The 19,587-nt window shown below is 58.5% G+C and overlaps 1 protein-coding gene across 1 annotated transcript in view; it reads left to right on the top strand.

Moving 5' to 3' along the window:
• Nucleotides 1-19,587, top strand: part of NIBAN2 (niban apoptosis regulator 2) — a 53,112-nt gene that overhangs the window by 28,956 nt on the left and 4,569 nt on the right. The window contains 8 exon segments of the mRNA XM_046656394.1: nt 3,637-3,767; nt 8,526-8,654; nt 10,672-10,777; nt 12,039-12,206; nt 16,928-17,043; nt 17,578-17,682; nt 17,783-17,945; nt 19,002-19,189. Of these exon segments, the coding sequence (XP_046512350.1) occupies nt 3,637-3,767; nt 8,526-8,654; nt 10,672-10,777; nt 12,039-12,206; nt 16,928-17,043; nt 17,578-17,682; nt 17,783-17,945; nt 19,002-19,189 (1,106 nt within the window).

The following is a 19,587-nucleotide window of genomic DNA, read 5'->3' as shown; positions in this document are numbered from 1 at the left end:
CTGGCGGTCCCTGTTGAGGGCTTCTCCCCTTGGCCCCTTTGTCCAGGCTGGACCCCCTCCCCCACCTGCCCAGGCCCCCCACAGCATCCTGAGTCTTCATCCTCTGCCTTCCTGCGGCAGATCCTTTGTACCAAGCACATGGCATTTCCTCCCAAGCTGTCTTAGGCTATCTCTCAAGAATGTGCTTGGGGCTGCCTCTGCCAAGAAGCCAGCCTTGGCCCTGCCTCCCCACAGTCTTCCCTTTCCAAACTGAGGCCGAGCGCGCCCGGTTCCCTGTGCTGCCCGGGGGGACCCTCCTCTTAGTCCTGAACCCCCCCAGGCGTGCCGGGGTCCGCACCCCTTGCCCGGCAGCTTCCCCACCCCTGGGGGGCCTGGCATACAGTGGGCCCTCAAGAGCTGTTTAGAGGGTGGATGACCCCTCTTGCCCAGCACCTGCCTGTGCCAGGCCACAGGGCTGAGCAAGAGAGATCCAGCGTAGAGCAAAAGGGTGCTGGCTCACCCTCCCGGGGTTGGCAGTCAATCCTTAGATGCCAGCATCCTCTCTCTCCCAATCCGTTTAGCTCCTGAGTTGGGAGAGAAGTTTGGGTCGTGGGAGACCCCACACTCTCCTAATCTGTTTGGTTCTGGAATTTCAGGTGGCGAAGGATTTATCTGAAAACAGATCAGATCAATACGGTTCTCGAGTGTGGGTAGCAAGGCATGCCTGTCATTGCAGGTGAAATTGGGCCCAGGGCCACTGCCGTCTGTTTGGGGTGCGGGCTGCCTCCTCTTTTCCTTCTCCGTTGAGTGAGGCACCCCTCGAGTTTCTGCTCGCACCCTCTCCTCTCCACCCTCTGCCTGGTGCCTTACCCCTATCCTCGCGCCTCTGCTCCTGGTCCCCCGTCTCACTTGGATACCTTGTCTGCATGTCCAGGTAGGGGTCCTGCATCCTCAGGTGAGGGGTCCTGAATGAATTTCCTGGCCTCCTACCTAGCCCCGCCCCCTCAGCCCGGGCACTTCCGCCTGTCAGCCTCCTCTGTGCCTTCTGGCTCTGTCTGGGTCACCTCGTTCTCCCTTTTCACTTCCTCAGCCTCCGCTGGCTTCCTCTCCCTCCCACAGCCCCACCCTACGTGGACTTGGATGCCCCTCTGGACGCCCCTCGGTGGATTGATGCCTGGGCCTCCTGGCTGTGCTGTGCCCTTCTTGTCCTCCCTCCTACTCCAGCCCCGGGGGCCTTCTAAATGTGGCCCCTCCCTGCCTGGACTCGATGTCTGGGCTTTGCTGACCCAGCAGCTGAGAGCATCCTGTGAGTCAGACCCGAGTTCGAGTCCTGACACAGGGCAGCAGCTTTCTCCTGGGCCTGGCTCCTCAAGGGTCAGGGCAGATTTCGGCCCTTCTGGAACTAATGCTCTGAGGCGGGGTGCACCAGGGCCGGGTCAGGCGTCCTAGAGTCATGGCCAAAGGGCCCAGGGCCCAAGCTACGCACCCTGCACGGTGGGAGAGGGCCTGTTGGGTGTCGGGCTCCTTGGGGCAGAGTCGGGACAAAACCGTGGGCTGGGGCTGCAGGGGCTGGCGGCTGAGAATCTGGCTCTCCAGTCCTGGGTCCGCAAGCTTCCTCATCCCTAAAATGGGAAAACAGTAGCGCTGACTCCCAAGGGTTTTCGTGACGATTCTTGGGGATCATGCCTCTAAAACTTGCCCACCCACTGGCTCAGGTTAACACTCAATAAATGGCAGCTCTAATGATGACGATTATGTGGTTTATCAATATTATTGTTGTCTATTTGATAAACAAATATTGATCCTATTTTGTCCATTTGGCCCCAATTCATTACCCCATTACCCCCACCCCCACACTGCCTCATCATTTTTCAAAACAATTCCCGTGGTCTTTGAGAGAGTTCTGGTTGTTTACGGTTTTTAGGAAATAGGCATTCAAAGCAAATTCCTCATTTGTTCTCCCCTTCCTTCCCCCAAAACAGAATCTGGACAGACATGACCTCATTCTGGGAAAGGGGAGCACAGGCAGGGCCAGGCCCGTGGAGGGGTCCCTGGGCTGAGCAACCTCTGCAAGAAGTGGAGGGAGGGGGGCCCGCCTGAGACCCTGAGGGAGGGGTGTGGGATGTGGCACACCCTTTCATCCTTCCTCCCCGGCCACCACCTCCTGCCTGGGCCCTAGGTCTCATCCCAGCTCCACTAGCTGTGTGACCTTGTGTCAGTGACTTAACCTCTCTGGATCTCAGTTTCCATCTCTTAAAATGGGGATAACACGAGCCCTACCTCCCAGAGCTATTGAGAGGATTAAATGAAGTATCCTAGCTGGGTGCCCTTGGTATCCAGAGACCAGCCCTGGGAGGGACGGCGTCATGTCAGGCTGTTCTCTTTTGAGAAAGGACCAGGTCTTTGAAATCTGGAATCCAAGGCTGTCAGAGGTGGCAGGGCCTGTCCATCACTGAGTCCAGTCCTCTCAGTGTACAGGGGGAAACTGAGGCCCAGAGAGGGGAGCTGCACAGTGGGCCGGAACAAACCCCAGCTACTCAGGACCGAGAAGTCTGTCCCAAGGAGAAGGCCTCATCATCATGAGTCATGACCCTCTCTGGTCCTTGTTTGCTTCATCCTTATATGGGGACGACCAGGCAGCGCAAATACTGGGCGTCTGATGGTTGCTGGGCCCGCTCCGGAGGCCACAGCGCTCACCGTCTCTGTTCAGAAACAGCTTCAGCCCATAAGAGAAGCCAACGGCCAGTGAGAGTAAAAAGGTTGTTAACTTGGTAGATGAGTTAATTTTAGTGTGTTTATTTTTTATTGTGGAAGGAATCAGGTTTGTAAAATAATTCAAACACTATGAAAGCGAATAAAGCAGAAAATGAACTTCCCTCTGGGCCCCTCACTCCCGCGCCCGGAGCTCCCACCTGTCGCGGTCTGAGGGCTGCCTCCAGGACCTGGTCCTCTGTCTCTGGGCAGAGATCGGTTATCCGCACAGCAGGAAGCCCTTTGAATGGGATGATCGGCAGCGTGTGATTCTGTACGTGGGGGGTGTGGACACTGTCCCTCAGTTGGGACGTGTGCCTGTGGATGCCCTCCGTTTTCTTCCTGTGCGGGGGGCCGTGCTGTGCTGGGTCATTCTCCACACGCATGCATCTGGCTCGGTTCCGGTGATGGCTTTGGTGCGCGTTTGCCTGCTGTTCTCCCTCGAGTTCTATGGGGAGGCATCAGAGGGCACCGCATGCCCCCTTAAAACGGCACCCACAGCTCCAGTGACCCTCCAACAAGGCCGCCCCGATTGCCAGCACGCGGCCTGGTGAAGGCGTCTGGGCCCCACGTCCCGCCCGGTCTGACCGGGCTGTCGGTGCTGGTTGCGTGTGTTTGCTGACCGGGAGGCTGAGCCTCTTTTGCTCGTCTGTCAGTTTCTTGTGTTTTCTCATTGGGGATTCGCTGGCTCCGTAATCGCCCCGCTTCCCGGCTGGAGGGTCACCCACTGTGTGCAGGAAATGCCCAGCGCTGGCCAGAGACGCGGTGTGGATGAAAATGCGGAGCTTGTGCAAACAACTTTACAACCAGGAGTGTGGGGCGTTGTGGCCACCCCTCCCCGGGGCAGGGTCGCTGCACCTAGGTAACCATGATGACCTCACGGTCCTGTTTGTCCTTCCCTTTCAGAAAAGACTGGGAAGATCCTGGCAGAGTTCCTTCGTTTCTACGAGGACCAGTATGGCGTCGCCCTCTTCAACAGCATGCGCCACGAGATCGAGGGCACGGGGGCCCCGCAGACCCAGCTGCTGTGGCGCAAGGTGAGGGGCGCCCAGAGGGTGCAGGGCAGGCTCTGACACCTGCTCGCCCCCGTGACTGCTTACTTGGGCCTCAGTTTCCCATTGTTGCCGTGATGGTCTGTAAGGGCCCCACCCAGCTTCTGAATCAGAAGATAACTCGGTGGTGTTGTCCAGGCCCCTGGATCGCCGAGGGCGACTCCTCCCAGCTGACCCCTGCTTCGTCAGAGCTGGGCTCCAGAGTCGTCTGGACAGGCCTGGGTTCAAGCCCAGCTCCTCCTCTTCCAGGCCATGTGCCCGTGAGCAAATTAGCGCACCTCTGGAACCTCAGTTTACTCCTCTGTAAAATGGGTTGAGAACGCCTCCTGCACTGGCTGGCTGTGAGAATTAGAGTCGAGTCGACCGGAGCCTGGAACAGGGACGGTTCACGGTGGGTGCTGGCAGACACTGTCGGCATCCCCGGCCCTGTCGTTATCCCACTATTAGTAGTAGGATGATGTTTGCCCGGTAAGGATTTGTCGAGCAAGGGACTGGAAGCTGTGTGGGGTCAGTATGGGCCAGAGAAGGCCAGCAGAGCCTCCTGGGAAGGGGATCTGTGATGGGTCCCCGGGTGAGGCTGGGCGGGAATGGCGCAGAGGAGGTGAGGGAATGTCAGGAACACAGATAGGGCTCTGAGTGCCCAGCTGGAAGCTGCCGGTCCTGGGTCTGGCCATTTGCAGTGAGAGGCCAGCGCGTGTTGCTCTGCGGGTGGTGCAGGGGGCCTCCTTTTCAGCCTAGGGAAGTCTCTTTTGAGAGCACCGCACATTCCAGGCCTGGGTCATTCTCTTTCCATGACCATCACCCTCTGCTCCCTGGATGGCCAGGCGGGTGGCAGAGGGAGAGGTGATGTTGAGGGAGGGTGCCAGCCCCACCCACTCAGCAGGTGGCCTGGCCCTAGAGTGGCCAAGCAGCGGCCTGGAGGCTACCTACTCCTGGCTGGTGGCCCCTGGGCAGAGTGCCCACCAGCTTCCCTCTGGGGACTCTGACTGGCTGAGCTAATCGCTCTGGGAGTGGGGCCCAAATGAGGCCAGCCAGGTGACCCTGGCATCTGGCACTCGGGTCATTAGTGGCTGAGGTCCGTGGTTGGTGGGCTGCAAAGTTACCTCGCTCACCTTGTCACACCTCCCTGCCCTGTCCTGTCGGCTTCCTCTGGGCTGCCTAGGTCAGCCTGTGCCCAGGCTTCGAGGTGCTGGGGGCAGTGCTGTAGGGGAGGGACCGAGGCTGGAACCCCGTGGTCTGGTGGGAAAGAACTCAGGGTGACCTGAGTCCAATTCCTCTTAATAGCTAGCGGCTTGGGCAGTTGATTCAACCTTCAAGTCTCAGTCTCCTTGTCTGACAAATGGGTACTCATGGCTCTGTGGGGAGGATTTGGTGAGAGAATACAGGGGGTGTGGTAACGGGCAGCAGGTGAGATTACTAAGGTGAGATTACTAAGGTGGGCGTGAGTCCTGACTTTCTGGACAGCTCCTGATGTGTGACTTTGCCTTGCTGAGCCTCAGTTTCTCTGTGAAATGGCATTCAGAGAGGGGTCATCGTGGGCTGCAGGAGTCAGAGCAGCTTCGTGGAAGGGGTGGGGATTTCATGGGGCTCTGGAGGTCAGATGGGGTTCTGATGGTTGGGAAGGCCTCTCAGGAAGGGGACCGGCTGGGCACAGTGAGGGGACAGGGAGACGGCAGAGAGAAAGCCTGTGAAAGCCCCAGGAGGGAGGGGTGGGCTTGTTTCCCTCCTCTCCCCACCCTCCCCCAAAACCAGGTGGCTGAAAATGGGCCCCTTTACCATGAGACCAAAGGGGCAGGGGCGGGCATCGCTTGACCCGGCTTTGAGGTCTTGTGACCCTTTGATGTCCTCTCAGCAGGAGGAACAGCTGGAGGGGGTGTGGGAGCTGCTGAGGAGACTTGGGGATGACCCTGAGAGAAGGCAGGCTGGCCCACAGGCGTGGACACACACTGACAGTGTCAGGGCAGGTGCTGGGGCCACGCTGCCCTTGCTGGCCCTGCAGACACTCGAGGAGACAGACAGTAAACAGCCGCTTACACAATAAAGTGGGTGCTGTGAGGGAGATGACAGTGAGCTCAGACAGTGGGGGCCTGACCTTGTCTGGGTGGCCCACATGGGCTTCCTGGAAGAAGGGCATCTTCAGCTGAGGACCTGGAGGGGGACGGCCAGGGCTGTGTGTGAGAGCCTCTCAGAGCATCACACACCCCTTTGCTTTTGGACCCAGAAGAGGCTGTTTATTCCCCTGGTGTCATGGTGTCCTCCTGACCCCATGACAACAGGAGGGCAGAGGTGCCCGGGGATGTGGCTGGCCTGGGTGTCTGCCAGGTGCACATCTGTGTGTTAGGGAGGGTGGCCTCGGGCCCAGCCCAGGTGAGCCACTTCGAGTGGGCAGAGCTGGAACTAACTGCTCCCCAGCTGGAGAGAAATGTCACAGGCTGCCCAGGTCCCAGTAACCCAAGGCAGAAGCGGGGGCTGCTGACAGCGCCAGATGTTTACCCCACGCGAAAACACCTTTAACACTCGCGGTGGTGCAGAGTCATTGCGGGAAAACAAGTAATACGTAAGAAAGAGGAGTAAAATGACATCACCCACAATCCTTGAAAAGCAGGGACTTTTGGTCCTATTTTGCCACTTAGGAAGCTGGCCATCAGGGTGCTAAGTCATGATGGTAATATCATAACAATAGAAATAATAATATTAATCATCATCACCATAATAATACCAATAGTTCTATTAGACACAATAATGGAGCTAATGATAATACAGTGGCAGTAGCGATAGTCATAATAAAAACAGCGGTTGTTTTCTGCAGGCACAGATGTGGACCCTGAGGCTGGGAGAGGTGGAGCCGCTGGTCTACGCTCCCCTGGTGTGGGTGGTGGAGTTGCGGACCTTTGCAGATCCCAAGACATGTTGCCTGGCCTGTTGGGTCCCTTTCCTTTCCTGCAGGCTTTCCAGTGGACACACGACTCTACCATGTGAACGTCTTAGAAGGAAAACCCAAACCCGCATCTACCCACCCCTCCCGGGCTGCCCAAGGATCTGGGGGAGGACTTGGGGGGTGGGGGGGGGTGAGCTTGGTCCTTGACTGCAGCCCCCCGCTGGCCCTGAGTCCTGGGCCCCTGCCCTGAGCGGGCAGGAGGACATAAACCAGCCCCTGGGGGGTGAGGGGCTAACGGGCGTGTCAGAAGAGCTTTGTCTGCTCCTTCTTTCTAGAAAAGACTAGAGAGCTGGGTTGAGAGGAGGCCCAGTCTAAATATAGACCACTTAGCATAGCTTTGTGACTTGGGCAAAGCCCTCTGTGGGGGGGTGGGGGGGTGATGGGGGACCATTTTCTTTTCCTGTAAATATTTTTATCCCTGGGTAGGAAGCGGCCTGCGGGGGCCCTATTGTTTGAGTACAATGGGTCCTCATTTTCCAAGAGTGTTTTGGCATTTCCCCTTGAAGAGGGGCAGGGAGGTTGCTGGGAAGAGGGGGCTGCGTGTGAAGAGACAGGGCCTGGGCTGGCACCTGACCCGGGAGCAGACCCAGGAGCGGAGCGAGGAAGCTAGGAAGGGTTAGGCACCAGTAAAATAACACTTTCCCCCATTATTACTTATCATACACCTTTCTTTTTGTAAAAGGCACCAAATTTATCCTAGAATGCCCAGGAGCTACCTAGAAACCCAGGGACACTTAGGCTCCCGAGCTCCACCGTCCAGGAGTAAGCCTGCTCCCTTTTGGCCTCTGTGTCTCCTTTCTCGAAGCCTCCTGGTGCTGGTCTGCTCAGGAAGTCTCTCTCCCGGATGGCCACCCTCTCCCGTCCCTGAATAGGTCAGGCCGTGGAGCTAGGAGACTGACACAGGCTGGGTGGTCCTCAGCGTGGCCAGGGCGGCCCCTGCGTCCTGGGAGCTGAGTGCTCTGCCTGCCAGGTGCCCACTGCTTGTGGGATCTTTGCCTGTGTCATCTCAGAATCCTCGAGCTGCCTCGATGAAGTCCGTGCTGTCACGGTGCCCATTTTACAGATGAGAAAACTGAGGCTCAAAGAAGTGTCTTTGTCCGACTGAGTCAGGGGTAGGGTCAGAGCTGGGGCTTTGCAGCAAGGCCAGACCACACTGCCCACCAGTCTGCCAGGACGCCAGTCAGACATCGAGCCTTCCAGACTGAGGTCCCCTCCACCCCTATCCCCAGATTCATGGGGGGCCATCTGCCGGTGCTCAGAGCCGAAGAGGCTCTCTGGAGCCCCCTTGGTTGAGCTTTTGTTGTCTTGAGGGGAAACTGAGGCCCAGAGCTGGAGAGAGACTTGCCAGGCGTTGGGGCCTTCACACGCCCGGCCTGTGGGCATGTCCCCTCCTGCTGGAGTGACTGCGCGGCACCCACGCTGCGGTGGTGGGTGGATGTGGAAGCAGCCTGCTGACAATTCGTCCCCAGGTAGCTGTGCCCACCTAGGGCCATGATGGAGCGAGAGACGTGGTGCTGGCTGGGCCCTGAATCGTGCTGCCTGGCCTGGATGCAAGTGCCGGCATCACCCCTGCTCCACCTGGACCCTGGGGGGCCTTTCTTGCCCTGAGCCTCGCTTTCCTCATCTGCCAAATGGGTGCGACACAGCAGGGCCGCGTGAGGACTCAGATCAGGATGGAGGGTGTGCTCAGAGGGGGCGAGCTCGCAGGTGCTGCTGGTCGGGCTCTTACCTTCTGGGGGGACTGCCGCTCCTGCCAGGCGGTGGGGGGCAGCCGGGCCTCACTCCCCACCCCCTCCCTCCCTCAGGTGCCGCTGGATGAGCGCATCATCTTCTCGGGGAACCTCTTCCAGTACCAGGAGGACAACAAGAAGTGGAGGAACCGCTTCAGCCTCGTGCCCCACAACTACGGGCTGGTCCTCTATGAGAACAAAGTGGTGAGGCCCCACCCCGGCTCCTCCCGGGCCCAGCCAGGCCCGTGCTTCCCCCCACCCCGCCAGCCATCCTGCTCTATGCCAGTTATCACTGCATGCCCCCCACTCCTAAACCCAAGGCTCCAGGCCCCCATCCTCAGCCTGCCACCCAGCATCCCCCCTTGGCTGCCCCCAGGGCCACAGCAGAACGTCAGTAGCCCCCTCCTCCCCACGCCTGCTTGCTCTGCTGGGTGCCCTCTCTAAATGGCGTTTCATCAAGCCAGGCCCCCAGATCATGGGGTCACCTTTCACTACCTCTCCGTGCACAACTGGCTCCTCACCAGCTCCTACATCCCCCCCAGCCCCCCTGCAGCCCCAGGCCCCAGTTGCTCTCAAGGCCCTTCAACCTCTTCCTTTCCAGGGCCCTAGCCCCTCCCTCCTCAGCTTCCTTCCTGGCTGGGGTTCCTACCCCATCGCCCCACACCCCCCGCCCCTCGCCTCCATCCTTGTTCTCCCAACAGCCACGGCAGACTGCTGAGCACGTGAGTCTGGCCAGCTTACCCCTGGGTAGTGGTCCCATCTTTTTCCTTCCTGATTCTGCCCCCCCCCCCCCCCCCCACCCCGTTACAGCTCCCTGCTCTGCAGTGTGTTGATAAGTGTCCTGCGATTGTTCCTTTTCTTTGCTTTGGGCCCTTGGGGAAGCCCCTCCTGCTTGAGCCACAGACCCAATTTCTTCTACCAAACCTTTTTCCAGAGCAGCCAACGGGACAGGCCGGAGTTCCGACTGTTTCAAGGAAAATCGGCGTTAGAGTAACATAAACAGGGTCAGGAGCAACCTGATGCCCCTGGGCAGTGGTTCTCAAAATGACAGCCTGCATCAGAATTCCCTGGAGGGCTCGATAGAAAACAGGTTCCCGGGGCTGGCCCAGTGGCGTAGTGGTTAAATTCACGTGCTCCGCTTCAGCGGCCCCGGAGTTCATGAGTTTGGATCCCAGGTGCGGACCTACACACCACTTGTCAAGTCATGCTTTGGTGGTGTCCCACATAGAAAATTAGAGGAAGACTGGCAACAGATATTAGCTCAGGGCCAATCTTCCTCACCAAAAAAACCCAACAAAAAACCAGGTTCCTGGTCCTATCCCAAATTTGATTCAAGTCTGGATTAGGGCCAAGAATTTGCGCTTCTAACAAGTTCTAGGGTGATGTTGATGTTCCTGATGATCAGGGACCACACTTTGTAAATCTTTGCCCCAGACGTTCTGAGCCATGCTCAAGAAATGTGTTGAACAGGGACACCTAGTGGCAGCGTGCAGCATGGCAGCCCTCCTGTATGAGCCATTACATCAGGACTCCTTTTTCCTTCCACTGGTGTGAGAAAGCAGTGCCCAGACCTAATTCTCCCCCACAGGGCACTCGAGTGATGCTCAGAACCTAGGGAAGTTGGTGGGCAGTTCAGGCTAATGGCCTAAGACCCCGGGCTTTGGAGGCAGACAGACCAGGTTCATGTCCCACGTTGCTACTTAGGAACTGTGTGAGCTTGTGGTTAATAAGGTGCCCACCTCTTGGATTGCGAGAATTCCATGAAGCGAAGCAGGCAGTGCCCTTAGCACAGCGCCTGGTGTGTAATGAGCACTCAGTTGGTGGTAGCTGCTGCTGATAGAGGCCGTAGTCACGTGGTGGTGATAACAGTGGCCTCAACGATGCTTACTGGTCCTCGCTGTGCCAGACACCGTGCTAAGTGTTTTATGTGGATGATTTCAGTCCTCATGCAGCCCTGGGAGGTAGCGGCTGTTGTTACGCTGGCTTTATAGATGATGAAGCTGAAGCGTAGGAGGTGGAGGCCTGTCACCCGTCACTGCGATGGTCGAACTCCTCTTCGTCTTCCCTCTCCCTCACTCCCTCCTCCTCTTCTCCCTTTGCCTCCTCGTCCTCACCTTGGCAGGCCACACTGAGTAGGGCCCTGGAGCCACAGTTGGAGAGGGCATTTGGGCTTGGCCACACCCCTAACCCCCAGAGACCATCTCTCTTGTCCCTTCCTCAGGCCTATGAGCGGCAGGTGCCACCCCGGGCCATCATCAACAGTGCAGGCTACAAAATCCTCACCTCCCTGGATCAGTACCTGGAGCTCGTTGGCAACTCCTTACCAGGTAAAGAACTGCCGATCCCAGGCCGAAAGGCACAGGCCCGGAGATTGAACCAGGGGAGAGGGCGGCCCTGATCCCAGAGCTCCAGGCTCCATGTTTGCAGGAAGACCAGCTGGGCCGCGAGCTGCGGCAGGTGCCCAGCATGACCTGAGCCCTCAGACAAGAGGCCTCGTGGGCCTGAGAGGGGGGTACCTTGAGACCACCCCGTGCACTGGGGCTGGACCAGCGTGGGCCCACTGAGTCCCCTGCTTCCTGAGCCTTAGGCTCACAGTGGTCCAGTGGGGGTCTCACTCTCTGCCCTTCCCTCTCCTTGAGAGATCCCAGGAGGAGACAATCAGGTGACTCTGCTTCGTAAACTGCGGAGTCAGTACTGCATTCGGAGGAGTTATTCTAGGCGTCCTGTTTCTACCCCCACCCCCGTCAGAGACTCCCAGAAGCCCGTCATAAACACACCTGCCTCTCAGATGATCCCAGGGGAATTAAGGGGAGGGGGAGGTGCTGGCCTGGGGGGCAGCTTGTGCCCCCAGATAGGACTGGGGAGTAAAACGCCCCGTGTGGTTGGGGGCTCAGCCGGAGTCGGCGATCCTGGATTCCAGCCCCAATCTGGCTTAGTTTTTGCTGGTTCTTCTTGGGCAGCACAGCACTGCGAGGACTGACCAGGGGTGTCATGTAGACCCCACGAGGTGCTGTGTGCCCTGAACCCAGCACAGGGACACAGACTCAGGGCGCAGAGAAGAACTGTCACTGTTGTATTATTAACAACAGTGGCGAGGTCACGGCCCAGGACTGCTCATCTCACTGGATCTCAAATATCCATGTGGACAAAATAGAAAGAGAGAGAAAAATCCCCTTTTATTTTCTGTCCACCACATACCTCCCTCCCACCTTGGACATTTAAACCACACTTTGGCCTCCACAGCTGAAATTTGGAAGGAAACCCAAGAAAGTAATGCTTGGCCTTTGACCCTGAGAGCTCTGACCCTGTGTTGTTGGTGCCTCATGCACGGAGTCTAGAACCTTCTCCAAGAGGGAGGTGGGCGTGACCTCATTACCAGCACTAAGAAATGGGTCTGAGCAGATGCCGGGGGATTCTGAGGTTCCCTTAGCCAGGCTGTGGAGGACACACGGGGACAGGCTTGGTCACCCCGGGGCAGGCCAACCCTCTCTGGGCCTGAGCCTGCCCGTCAGAGTGGGGCCAAGGGATCAGCGGCCTGCTGGCCTCTGGCTGCAGAGGGTAGCTGCTCAGTGGACACTGTCTCCACAGGGACCACATCAAAATCAGGCACCGCCCCCATCCTCAAGTGCCCCACGCAGTTCCCGCTCATCCTCTGGCATCCCTCTGCACGTCACTACTACTTCTGCATGATGACGGAAGCCGAGCAGGACAAGTGGCAGGCGGTCCTGCAGGACTGCATCCGGCACTGCAACAATGGTGAGGCCCTCCTGCCCGGGGCATCGGTGGGGAGCGGGGTTCACCTGGGGTATGTGCTGAACAGTGACACCTAGTGGCTGCCTGTGGTGTGGCAATCCTGCTCTATGAGCTGTTGAATTTTCCTTCTGAGGTTGTAAGAAGCCATTATGATGTTACCCTTAACCTTCTTCCTCAGTGGAAATAGTTCTCTGTGGCTCAGAAAAAGTTTCAGAAGTTGTTCTCAGAGGGGTTCTTTGTTGAGTTCTTGGGCCCTGGGTCACAGAATCACAATCCTGATTCTGCCACTTTCTAGCCCTGTGACCTCTCGCCGCCCCTGTAAATGGGGATAACGATGCTCCCTGTGTCTTAGGGGTTTGTGAGGATTCACAGTGAGAATCCACTCAATGCTTGATGAAGATTTTTTTTTTTTTTTTTAATGATCTGATCTCTTTCCTGGGATTATGGGAGTTCCCTTCCTCCTCAGGGCCTCCATGTTTTCATCTGTAAAGTTATGAGGTCTCTTCCAGCTCAAGCATTCATTCAACAAACACTTTTAGTGTCTGAGCACTGAGGATGCAACAAGGGAGCAAACCATGGTCCCTGCGCCCATGCTGCCGGGAGACTAGTTGGGGAGGGAGATGTTAAACGGATGAGGACACCAGGGGTGATGAGTCACAGCTGTGCTGGGTGCTGCGCGGGAGCCACCCTGGGAGTGGGTGTCCTGGGGGTGCTGATCCTGCGTACGGGAGGGGTCGATCAGGGCGGCTCCCTTGAGGAGGCGATGGTTCAGCTGAGACTCGAAGGATGAGTAGTCTTCCAGGAGAAGGAGGAGCGTTCCAGAAATAGGCCACAGCAAGCTGGAAGGGGGGCCCAGAGGCTGGAGCAGGTCGAGGCCTGAAGTGGGGGGAGGAGGGGCCTGAAAGGGGGCTGGAGGGGGCCCTGGGGGCAGGTCCGGAGGGCCTTTCTGGGGCTCCAAGGAGTTTGAGCAGAAAGGCTTATCATTGTCTCGTGGGGGGGTGGGGGGGTTTGGGTCCCTGAGGGTCTTTCCGCCCTGTCCTGGACTCTGAACTTCATTTCTGGTGACCTGGCCTAGGGTGGCAGGGAGGGAGCTGCCCCCACCCCACCCTCCTAGCCTCGGGCACAGCTCCACAGGGCGGTGGATGGTCAGGGTGGGCACCCTCACTGGGAGGCCAGGCCGCTGCAGTGACTCTGCTCACCCCACCCTCCCCTCAGCTCTCCAGAGCCGCCTCTGCCCGTCTGGGATCTGCCAGGTGGGAGGAACCCAGTCTTGAGTCAGGCCAACCCCTGCCACCTGGGCTGGCCCTGCTGCCCACAAAGGGCCTCCTGTTCCCAGGTCCCTGGGGACTGGAGGGCCAGGACTGGGTGGAGGTGATCTGGGCTCTGGCTGCCTGGCCCGGGGCACACTCCCTTCTCCTCCCTTCTTCCCTTTCTCCCTGCCCCCATGCCTGGCCCAGCTCCACTGTCTCCCAGTTTCCAAGGCTAATGGCTGACCTGGCAGGGTGACCCCAGGCCAGGTTGGGGGTGGGGACAGCACAAGATGGAGAAGAGCCACAATTCGCTTCCCCGTGTGCACGATGGTAATGAAGACAAACTTGGCTTTGCATGATTCTTGGGAGGAGTAAATGAGCTGGTTCCGGCGAGCTCTTGGCCCCGTGCCTGGCACATAGTGGGCGCTCAGCTGGGAGGCTGAGGGGGGCCCCTTGGGTGTGGGGTGCTTTGGGCAGGGAGGGGGTCCAGGGAGAGCAGTGGGGGGGCACCTGTAGCAGGAAGCTGTTCTGGAGCTGACGAGGCTGGCCTTAGAGGAGGCTTCCTCCACCCTGAGGACTGTGGGAAAGTTCTCTGTTTCCTCGGAGGCAGGGCCTGGAATCTGTGGAACCTGGAATTGCTCTCCCCCGGGACTGCCAGGAAGTGGGGGGCGGGTGGGGAAGGAGGCCCAGCTGGGTGGACGCCAGCTCGTCCCAGGGCCCCCTCACATCCTGCATTCCTGAGCAGCTGGGGGTGGCAAGAGGCAGCCGGGGCACCGAGCTGAGCCCTGGGGGTAGGCCTGGGTGCAGAGGTCAGGCCTCTTCCTGTCTGACCGTGGTCCCCCTCTGCCTGCTGCCCAGAACCGAGGAATGCAGTTTCCTTTCTCAGCTTGACCCTGAGGACCCCACAGGCAGGAAGTCTCCAGGTCTGGCTGGAGGCAGCTGGTCCTGGTTTGAGTCCTAGTGCTGCCATTCCCTAAGCTGTGTGTCCCCAAGCCAGTAACTTTGCCTCTCTGAGCCTGTCTCCTCTTTGGGAAAAGTGGGGCTGAGCAGAGCTGTCCCTCGCAGGGCTGTGTTGAGGAGTCGATGAGGGGACGTGCCCGAGGTCTGAGCCCAGGGCTGGTGTCTTGGTCGGCCCGGTTGCCGTAACAAAGCCTGCAGACTGGCTGACTTAATAGAAAACGGTTTTCTCACGGTTCTGGAGGCCCAAGATGAAGGTGTCAGCGGGTTTGTTTTCTCCTGAGGCCTCTCTCCTAACAGATGGTGTCTTCTCCCCGTGTCCTCACATGGTCCTCCCTCTGCGCACCCATTTTCTGTATCTAGCTTTCCTTTTCTTTTTTACTGCTTTTTCTTCTCAAATCCCCCCGGTACATAGTTATATATTTTAGTTGTGGGTCCTTCCAGTTGTGGCATGTGGGATACCACCTCAGCATGGCCTGATGAGCGGTGCCATGTCCGCGCCCGGGATCCGAACCAGCGAAACCCTGGGCCGCAGAAGCGGAGCATGCGAACTTAACCACTTGGCCACGGGGCCGGCCCCCCAGCTTTCCTTTTCTTGAAGGCCATCAGTCATGCTGGATTAGGGCCCAGCCTAAGCCTCTCATTTTTACTTCATCGCCTCTCGAAGTCCCTCTCTCTGAATACAGTCACGTCCTGAGGTACTGGGCATTAGGATTTCAACATAGGAATTTGGGGGTTCGGGGAGACACAAATCAGGCCCTAACTGCCGGGCTCATGGAAGAGCTCGGAGGGGTGACCCTCACTTTTGTCACACTCAGTACCTTGGCCTGCAGACCAGAGACATCCTAAGGGGCTGAGCTTCACGTCTGGGCCAGAACCAGGGCCCGGGACATTGGCAGCCCCACTCCGGCTGCCCAGGCCTCTGCTACCTTCCTGCCACCTGGAAAGGGGCCCCTGCCCTGCGCAGCTGACTCGTTGCCTGCAGCACGTAGATGTCCTGTTGCAGCAGAGGCTGCGTGGGATGCACAGCCCGGATTCCCCAGGCAGAACCCGGTCTCTGGGAGCGTGTGCCCGTCCTGAGAGCCTCACAGGGCTTCCTCCCCTGGCCCAGGTGGGCAGCACCCACCCCAGGGCCTCGCTTTGCTCCAGTCACTCCTGCCTCATCTCAGATCCTGAAAGGCAGGGGTCAGCCTCCCCTTTCACCCCCGTCCCCATCCTGGGAGCTGCCCCTGCAGGGCTGGGGGCTGGGCCCCAGCTTCCCCACCGCTGACCTCGCCTCCGCCTCTGCCAGGCAGTGATTCCTGCCGTCAGCCGGATGTGGGAGGGGAGGGGTCCCTCCGGAGAGGGGCTTTTTCTCTGTGGGGGTGACTCAGCCTGTAGTCATGGCGGTGGCAGCTGGGGTTTGGCGGCACAGGCTGCTGTTTCCCCTTCCCTCGGTTGCGGGACGCAGCGGTCAGAGGCACATGGCCAGCGTGGCCGCCTGCTGCCTGGCTCCGAGGTGTTTAACCACGCTCTTCCTCAAGCCGGGTTTTGCAACCTCCTGCAGCCACGCCTCATTCGTCGACCCACCTTGCCAGCACCGGGGACGTGGGCAAACTCCTCTGGGCCACCACCACCACAAACAAGAACGAAAATAGAGAAACGGTGTTTTCTAGTCAGACCTGGATGCACGGTGGTGAACATGGCAGACCAGGGCCAGCCCACGGGCAGCAAGAGCCGATCCTGGCTGCAGTTACTAATAAAGAACGACTCAGGACCGCCCCGGGGCCTGCACTGGGGCCCCGGACTGCACAGTTCACAGCCCATCCCCACCCCACGGCCCCTGGAGCCTCACGGTGGGTGTGTGAGGGCCGGGTCATTGTTCCCACTGTTCAGAAGAGGAAACTGAAGCCCTTTCGGGCTGGAACAGGGCTTGGCAAACCGTGGCCCCTGGGCCACACTCGGCCCATCACCTATTTCTGTAAATCAAGTTTTACCGGCTCATCCGTTCAGGTTTTCTGTGGCCATTTTCCTGCTGCAGTGGCAGAGCTGAGCCACTGCAACAGAGAGCATGTGGCCTGCAAAGCTGAGGGTATTTCCTGTCTGGCCCTCTGCAGGGAAATTTGCAGGCCCCTGATGCAGCCACTAAGGGGAGGGAGCAGGACCGGAACGAGGGTCTCAGGGTGCCTCAGGCGCCTGCTCCGCCGTGCTGGGCAGCCTCTCCTGGCAGGGTGGGGTGGCCTCTGGTCCTGGCTCTGCCACTCGTGGCCCTTGGACCCTCGGCAGTGGCCTGACCTTGAAGCCTGTTTGTGTTTTCATCTGCGAAGTTGGGTTAAGGACAGTGCCCACGTCCTGGGGCGGGTGAGAGGATTTAAGACGATAAGGAGGGTTGCCTCGCGGCGTCGGTGGTGGGTTATTGTCCTGTGCCTGTCACTGCAGCTCCTCCTGCCACAGTTACCATGAGGGCGGTGGGGTCGCAGGTCGGGGTGGGGCTGGGCCATCCCGCCGACTTCCTCTCTCCCTCCCTCTCCTGCGCAGGGATCCCTGAGGACTCCAAGGTGGAGGGCCCCGCGTTCACGGATGCCATCCGCATGTACCGCCAGTCGAAGGAGCTGTATGGCACCTGGGAGATGCTGTGTGGGAACGAGGTGCAGGTGAGGCCAGGAGGGCCGGTGGGGAAACTGGAAGTCACCCCAGGGTCCAGTGGGTGGGGCTGGACAGACGGGCTCTGGGGCACTGCAAGTGTGGACGGAGATGACGACCTCAGATTCCAACAGGTGGAGGCCAAGCCCAGACTAGGTGCCAGGGTGTCCCTATGAACAAGAGGGACGTAGCCCTGGCCCTCAGGGGGCTCTCTGTACGGCAGGAGAAACAGACATTTGACAAACACACACACTTCCGTGCTTAGGCAAGGGGGATGGGGGTGTGGTATTCCAGACAGGAAGGCAGCATGTGCAAAGGCCCTGAGGTGGGACCCCTGAGCCTGAGGATCTTGCAGGACACCCAAGCAGATAGGCTGGAACCTGTGGGAATCATACTCAGGAGAGATGCTCAGTGGAGACACGGAGCGAGGGGCCAAGCCTCGAGGAGCTGGGAGCTTGAGTGGCTAGGCTTACTGGAATACAGAGAGGAACATGCCAGCTGGACATGCTCCAACCCCTGCCCCGGCTTGTGCCTCCTGGTCCTAGATCCTGACAAACCTGGTGATGGAGGAGCTGGGCCCTGAGCTGAAGGCAGAGCTCGCCCCGAGGCTGAAGGGGAAACCGCAGGAGCGACAGCGGCAGTGGATCCAGGTGGGCGGGCCTGGGCCCGGGCGCGGGGGCGGGGTGCCTGCAGCTGCCGGGCGCCCCCCCTCCCCGCAGCCTGGTGCTGACACCGAAGCTCTGCCTGCAGATCTCAGATGCTGTGTACCGCATGGTGTACGAGCAGGCCAAGGCACGCTTTGAGGCCGTGCTGTCCAAGCTGCAGCTGGCCCGGCCGGCCATGGAGGCCGTCATCCGCACCGACATGGACCAGATCATCACCTCCAAGGAGCACCTGGCCAGCAAGATCCGAGGTAGGCAGGTCACTCACCATGCTGGTCATCGCCGGGCAGACACGCTGGGACCACCTGCCCTCCAGGGGCCAGCGCAGACCTCCTATCTGTTTCATGGATCTGTGTACATGTCGCAGCATTGACTTGATTCATGGATTGTTTTAAACGATTGAAGTCAAATCTGAGCATTCTTCTTTTCTAACCTCTGTGAGCTGTTTTGTAGCTGTTATTTCTATAAACCTAGATCTTAAAAATCTAAATTTCCGTCGAGGAGGGTCAGGCCTCCTCAGCTTTGGCCAGTCACAGATTTTACTGTGTCCTTCAGCAGACGTCAGCAGGTCTGACTTTTCCGGGTCAGTTTATGTTCCTTTCTGTTCCCAGCTGGATGGATGGAGTCCTTTCGCTCTTGTCACACACTGGCTGCATGTGGTTCTGGCGGTTGTCAGCTGCCTGGGGGTTATCCTCTGCTCTCTCTATTCACTGTGAGCAAGCTGGGACACCCAGAGTTGACATTTATTTTGTGGAACAAACAACATTAGCTGGGCACAGGAGGGGGAAGGACATCAAAACACTCCCTGGCTACAAATGCCTTAGTCAGAATGTCCTGGAGATGGTCCCTGCCCACGGGGAAGCAGCCCTTACATAGCGCACCAAGCCGGGCCACCTGTCCAGAGCAGGATCGGTCTCTGGGTTTGCAAAGCCCAGAGGCTCATCGAATCTGCTAAAGTGCTTTACTTTTTTTTTTTAAAACAAAGGAGCAAGACCGCCAAAGATGAGTTTTTCTCCACCTCTAGCTAAGCGGAAAAACTGCCAGCACCTGTAGACTAGCATTTTTCTTAGTTTCTTGTCATCACAGTTTCAGAAATATCAGGGGCCAATCTCAGTAGCCCGTTCTTTTTGTTGCATAGATTTATTATCTTTAGCAGCTGTTTCTATAGAATCATTCAGTTTGCTAATGTTCTCACCAGTGGTGTTCTCTTAAAGAGAATGCAATAGCGTGCCTCTAGTGATGGGGTTCTGGGACGGCTGGGAGCTGCTCCCCGGGACGTGTGAGCTAACGGCTCCCTTTGGGCGCAGGCTTCATCCTCCCCAAGGCGGAGGTGTGTGTCCGGAACCACGTGCAACCCTACATCCCGTCCATCCTGGAGGCCCTGATGGTGCCCACCAGCCAGGGCTTCACCGAGGTGCGGGACGTCTTCTTCAAGGAGGTCACCGACATGAACCTGAATGTCATCAATGAGGGCGGCATCGACAAGCTGGGCGAGGTGAGGCCGGGCACCGGCCCCTGGGGAGGGGAGCGTCTCCTGGGTTTGGGTCTGGTCTGCCCGTGTCAGGCCCTTGCTAAGACCTAGGGCGGGCCGAGTGCCTGAGGCCGAAGCTGTTGGCTGTCCTCTTGGGCAGGCAGTTAGGCGGCAGGGGGACCTTAACCCCATGCCACCAGCCTTTGTAAGCCATGTGGGTTGTTAAATATCAAAGAACTTAACAGAGAAGGGGGAGGGAGGGGAGGAGGAAAAGAAGGAAGGAAAAGCGAGCTTCAGATATGAGTAACGTAGTTGTCAAGGTGGAATTAAGTATGTGGATGCCATTTCCTGTGCCCCACGAGTGGAGATAGCCCGTCTCTCCCACTGCCCCTCGGTTCTCTGGTTCTCAGGGTCACTGCCCT

Source organism: Equus quagga, chromosome 1 (genome assembly GCF_021613505.1).
Source record: "Equus quagga isolate Etosha38 chromosome 1, UCLA_HA_Equagga_1.0, whole genome shotgun sequence".
NCBI lineage: Eukaryota > Metazoa > Chordata > Mammalia > Perissodactyla > Equidae > Equus > Equus quagga.
This window is presented reverse-complemented; position numbering and strand designations above follow the sequence as displayed.